General features: G+C 51.3%; 1 protein-coding gene across 1 annotated transcript in view; it reads right to left on the minus strand.

Moving 5' to 3' along the window:
- Positions 1 to 374, minus strand: part of LYPLA1 (lysophospholipase 1) — a 39756-nt gene extending 39382 nt beyond the window's left edge. The window contains exon 1 of the mRNA XM_039524974.1: positions 67 to 374. Within this exon, the coding sequence (XP_039380908.1) occupies positions 67 to 135 (69 nt within the window). The 5' untranslated portion in view covers positions 136 to 374. The remainder of the gene's footprint in view (positions 1 to 66) is intronic.
- Between the last annotated feature and the right edge of the window lie 5967 nt (positions 375 to 6341).

Genomic DNA, 6341 nt, shown 5'->3' on the forward strand with positions numbered 1-6341 from the left:
CGCGCCTCGCCCCCAGGACGGAGCCGCTCAACCCCTGCTTCCCCGGGCCGCCAGGCCCGGACTCACCGCGGCGGTTGCCTTCCTGGCGGCCGGGACGATGGCGGGGAGCGGCGCGGACATGTTGTTGCCGCACATACACCGGGCTCCGGGGCGGCCAGCGGGACACACTGGCCGGGAGGAGGGGCTGGCACCGGGCCAAGGGGAGGGGCGGCAGCAGGGAGCAAAAGGCGGCGAGTAACAGTAAGAGTCGGAGGGGTCGGGCTTGTGTCACCAACCCCTTCCCCCGTATCCCCCATGCGCAGGCACGCGCATGGAGCAGCTACACAGCGGCCGTTAGAGGGCGCGGGGCAGGCATCAGTAGCCTCTTCAATACACGCCCATCGCTGCTCGCCAGCCCTATTGGCTCTCAGGCGCGGAGGCTCCTCCATCTCCGATTGGACTCTACTCTTGTCATTTAGTGCCCTGACGGCGGGGGGGTGAGATTCATGCCAGGACGCGTGAGCTAAGGAGTTTTTCTGCTGACATGTGAGAAGTGACTGTCTCAGGGGCCTGAGCCAGCCCCTCGGGCCTCTGTCGGGGGGGAGGAATCTGAGCCTAAAAAATAAAAATTCTGCAAATTTTATTTGTCAAAATAATGCAGTGTAAGCTCTTGTTTTGGTAAGTTTTTTAAACTACAATAGAGAAAAAGACTCAATAACTATTCAGAATTTGCTAAACACATGAAAGTTAAGTTACAAACACTAACTAATACCCTGCATTCCAGTCCTAATCCTGGCTTTTCATTTCAATTACATTACAGAACAGCAAAGAGCAAAAAAAAAAAAAAAAAAAAGTAGAATGTCATTTTGAAGCCACTGGCCTAGTCCCATAGCTAGAGCCCCCCAGCCCCAAAGGAGCGCCAGGAGGGCAGGTGACATGCAGCCCCAGCTCCAGAGCGTGAGAAGGTGGGTGGCCCCAGCCTCCCCAGCTCAGGGGGGAAGGTGGCCGCAGGCTGCAGCCTCCCCAGCTTCGGAGCGCGGGAAGGTGGGGGGTGCGCAGCCTCGGCCCCAGCAGAGCATTGGGGGACTGGAGCCGCACACAGCAAGTGGTCACGGTAAAACAGCTGGTGGGGCGGGCTCTGGGGTGGGGCCCAGGATGAGTGGTTTGGGCTGCAGGAGGGGGCTCTGGGTTGTGGCCAAGGGGGTCAGAGTGCAGGAGGGGGCTCCAGGCTGGGGCAGGAGGTTGGGATGTGGGAGCGGGTGCTGGCTCTGGCTGAGGGTGTGGGCTCTGAGGTGGGGCTGGGGATGAGGAGTTTGGGGTGTAGGAGGGGGCTTAGGGCTTGTGCAGAGGAAGGGGTGTGGGCTCCAGGAGGGAGTTTGGATGTGGGTGGGGGCTCAGGGCTGGGGTGGGGAGTGTTGGAGGAGGTGAGGGCTCCCTCTGAGGGTGTGGACTCTGGGGTGGGGCTGGTGATGAAGGGTTTGGGGTGTGGGAAGGGGCTCAGGGTTGGGGTGAGAAGTGTAGGAGGAGGTGAGGACTCCAGCTGAGGGTGCTGACTCTGGGGTGGGGTTGGGGATGAGGGATTTGGGGTGCAGGAGGTGGCTCTGGGCTGGGGCCGTGGGGTTCTGAGTGTGGGAGGGGGCTCAGGCCTGGGGCAGGGGGTTGGGGTGTGGGCTCCGGCTGAGGGTGTGGGCTCTGGGGTGGGGCTGAGGATGAGGTGTTTGGGATGCAGGAGGGGCTCGGGTAGGGGATGTGGTTCTGGGAGGGAGTTTGGGTGCAGGAAGGGGTTCAGGACTGGGGCAGGGGGTTGGGGTGCAAGAGGGGGTTCGCGGTGCAAGCTCCAGCCAGGCAGCATTTACCTCCAGCGGCTCCCAGAAGCATCCAGCATATCTGGCTCCTAGGCAGAGGGGCGGGGAGCTCTTCACGCTGCCCAGGCCTGCAGGTTCCACCCTCTGCAGCTCCTATTGGCCATGGTTCCCCCATGACTGCTCCTGCGCCTAGGAGCCACGCAGAGCCAGGGAGCCTGCCTTAGCCCCGCTGCACCGCCAGCTGGACTTTTAGTGGCTCGGTCAGCAGTGCTGACCAGAGCTGCCAGGGTCCCTTTTCAACTGGGTATTACAGTCGAAAACCGGATACCTGGCAACCCTAGCTGAGCAACATGTTGCCATCTCTGTACTGGGTACTACAAGCATGTGGCTCATGCCTGGGGCTCCACCCTGGCACCTGAGTGACACCTAGACACTTGTGAGCACCCTTAATCCCAAGTCCTCAATGGGGATGGTGGGTCTGAGCCTCACCATGCGCATGAGCTTGTGGCAGGAGCACTGCCAGGTACAGCAGAAATGGTCAGGTCTGTCATGTGAAAAGTGTTCAGCTTGGTTCTTTTACAGCAATGGCCAGAAATTACACTGTTTCTGACTGGCTAAAGGCTATTGGAAGCTTTAGTCATTGTTTCCAGAGCCTCCCTTCTACTTAGGATGCATCTGCACTATTAAAAAAAGATGTGTTTTTTCCACCTGTTCAATAACAAATGGTAACCAACAGGATGTAAAATCCTAGTGAAGACAAGGCAGTATGTAATTTTTACACATTAGCAGATTGAGATAAAGGGAGCCTCAGGTTTACTTGGACCAGCAACATGAAAACTACAAACTGCCTTGATTTCCACTAGAATTTTACCTGGTGTTAGTTACCATATGCTAGCTAACGTAGTATGAACATACCTTTTATCCTAATGAAGACAGGTTGGGAATCAATGTATTAAGGAATAGAAACAGACACACACTCCCTATATATCTTCAGTGCTGCTGTATTTTCCTGTTAAATGTCACATGCTGCAGAATTGTTAAGTCAATAGGTTTCCTGTGACTTGGGTGGCTCTGCACACCTTGACCTTTAAAAATGGAAAAAGTGTAGCAACTGCATTCCAAATAGGGAGCAAAGAATTGAAAAGCATTTTAGTTCCATTTGATATCTCACACTTTTATTCTAAAACCTAGACATGTTTGTGTTTTGAATGTTTTGATAAAGCTCCCAGTAAAGTTATTTTATTAGAATTATTTACAGCTTGTTTTAAATTATAAAAAATAACCATAGAATTTCTAAATGGGTAGATACTAAATGGTAAACAGCATGGGAAATGGAGAACTTAACAAAAAAAAATCAATAAAAGCCAATCTATTTGTTCTCTGTAATGATATTCAGATGTCCCTTGTAGCCTTCTTGGCTGAATTAAAGAAATCCTTTGGCACAGACTCAAAAAATTAATGCTCCCTATTCATCTTGATATCTGTTATGCCATTCAGGCTTTTTATTCTGAAATTACTAGATTAGGGGTTCTCAAACTTCACTGCACCGTGACCAGCTTCTGACAACAAAAATTACTGCATAACCCCAGGAGGGGGGATCGAAACCTGAGCCTGCCCGAGCTCCACCGCTCCAAGTGGGAGGGACAAAGCTCAAGCATCACTGCTCTGGGCAGGGGGGGCAAAGCTGAAGCTCAAGGGCTTTAGGCAGCCCTAGGCAGGGGGCCTGCAACCTGAGCCGTGCTGCCATTGGGCTTTGGCTTCGGCCCTGGGCAGTGGGGCTCGGGCTTCAGCCCCAGGTTGCAACAAGTCTAAGCCAGCCCTGGCGACTCCATTCAAAGGGGTTGCGACCCACTTTGGGGTCCTGACTCACAGTTTGAGAACCACTGTACTAGAGCATTCCAGACCATTCTGAACATTTGTACTAGCTCTGTATAAATATGGCAAACATTACTATCAATGTGAAACAGTTTGTTCTTTTTTCTTCTGATCAGTAAATTTGGAAAAAAATAGTATGTGATCATGTAATTAAAGACTGTGTCATAATGCAGATGCCCATGGCTGGGGGCAAATTAACATTGCACAGGCTGCCTTAATTCTGGCATTTCCTAATTTTGGAGTGCTCGATTCTCCAACCATAATGTTCTTTTAGCAAAGTTTGTTGTGTGTAATTTCCTGGATTTTTAAAAAGGAAACTGATCTTCCTTCACCCACCTCCCCCCCAAAATTGCATCATGTGTTAGCATATTGACACCCATATGAGTTATCAGTAGTCGGGTTGAAACCTTTAGATCCACCACAGAGATTTATGCCACTTGGGGCTTGTGTACTCTAGAAACACAAGAGAGGCACAGCTGCAGCTGTGCTGCTGTAGCACTTCAGCGTAGACACTTGCTACAGCAACGAGGGGTTCTTCCATAAGCGTAGTTAATCCATCTCCTCCAGAGGCAGTAGGTAGGTCAACAGAAGAATTCTTCCATTGACCTAGCACTATCTACACTGGAGGTTAGGTTGTGTTAGCTATGTCAGCCATGTGGGTTTTTCACACCCTTGAGCCATGTAGCTGGGTCAGCTTAACTTTTGAGTGTAGACCAGACCTTGAGCTAACTGAGTAACTGATGTCAGCCTGTTTTCCTATATGTGAACCAGCATTAGAAGGGGATGGGACACTTTTGCCAATAGGTTTCACAGATATTTGCTGACAACAGAGGAATGGTTAGACTCAGGAATCTTGGGATCCCTTTTAGGCTCTGGAGGGAGGTGTGCTGTAGTGGGCACAGACCTTTCTGTCCATTTCTCCCCAAGCCTGACCTATCCCTTCTGCCCCATCCTCTCCAGTTTGTTCCTGTCCTAATCCTCACTCTGTTCCTCATCTCAGTTCCATTCTCCTCACCTAGCCAGTCCCATTCTAACTCCTGTAGCTTCTCAATCCAGACTTTGCTTCCTTGCCCAGAAAGTCCTAGTATCATCCTTCCAGCCTCTGGGTCCCAGTTACATTCTCCTCCCCTGCTCCGCTAGCCTCTTTCCCCAGCCAGTTCCACTCTCTACCCAGCTCCCAGAGCGAGTCTCTTTCCCTAGCCATTCCCATTTCCAGCTACTTGTTCCCAATCTCCGTGTCCAACCAGTCCCAGTCTACTTGCCCAGCCAAAAGCCAGTCTCTTTGCACCCCAACTCTCAGTTTCCTTCTCTCACTGCCCTGGCTGGGAGCAGCCCACAGCTGCAATTGCAATGAAAGCCCTGCACAGATCCAGGATGGAATATGCCCAGTGTGGTCGGAATGTTTAGGGAAGTTAGCTGCTACAGTCCAAGTCTCTGCTGAGAAAGTAGGAATTGTTATTTTTCAAAGGTAACTGTGCCAAATTTGGGCAGATTTTCACAGGGACAGCAAAAGGTGCATCCCTGACACAAAGGCCATCCCTCTGCCAAATTTCAAGCCCCAGCTCCAAACATGGGGATGCTAGAGCTTTTCAAAGATAAAGTGGCCGGAATTTTTAACAGGGACAAAACAAACATATTTTCCCCTAGATTAGTTCTCAGAAACAGATAAGCCATTTTGGCTGGGGAAAAAAAATCAGTCAGAGGCAGACATTCAGCATGGAAAATTTCAGCCCAAATAGTTAAGTTTTGCAAAGTTCTAAGCAAGTGAAAATAGGGTCTTGTAATGGGAAGTTTAGGGTAACCCTGGCAAGAGGCAGAGCTATTAGCTAGTATGTAATTTCTCAGTGGTAGCCTCTATAATAACCCCCTTATCTTCCTTCAATTAATCCTACACAGTGCTTCTCTTCTTGAAGAAAATAATTTCCAGTTGACCCATCATGCTGGCTGTAATTCTATTCTCTGGTTATAGAGTAGGCACAATTTCATTAGGTAAAGTAAATTACATGATCAAGGAGCACAACAGCGTAAGGACAGTATTGTAATAATAATGCACAACATTTCCACAAGAATAGTAGAACAAGGGAAAGGGGTTCTGCAGCTCCAGGGCATGTGAGCCACCACTGCCCCTCCTGGAGCAGGCTCAGGGTCCTGCGCCCTGGCGGCGGCTCACATGCCCGGGAGACACAGAGCCCGAGCGCGGCGAGGGGGGGGCTGGGGGTGCATGGGGGCCACCACCCACATGCATCCGCTGCAGCCTGCAGGAGCTCCTGGGTGGGGGGCGCCGGGCCGCAGCCCAGGCAGGCATACCCCCTGGCTCCCCCCTCACCGCACTCGGGTTCTGCAGCTCCTGGGCGTGTGAGCCACCGCTGACCCTCCCAGAGCAGGCTCAGGGCCCCGCGCCCTGGTGGCGGCTCACATGCCCAGCAGCCACAGAGCCCAAGCACGCCGAGGGGTGAAGTTGGGGGGCTCACGGGGGCCGGCACCCACCACGGCCACCCAGAGGATTCAGGAGGCCTGGGGCAAAGCAATTTTGGGGGCCCCTTCCATAAAAAAAAGTTGCAATACTATAGTAACAAGTATTTTGAAATGTAAAAAATAACCAGTGAACTACATTCAAAAATTATTTTTTAATAATTTGAAAATACACAAAATACATTATTTAAAAACATTAAATGCTTTAAT

This window comes from Mauremys reevesii, linkage group 2 (assembly GCF_016161935.1).
Source record: "Mauremys reevesii isolate NIE-2019 linkage group 2, ASM1616193v1, whole genome shotgun sequence".
In the NCBI taxonomy this organism is placed as follows: domain Eukaryota; kingdom Metazoa; phylum Chordata; order Testudines; family Geoemydidae; genus Mauremys; species Mauremys reevesii.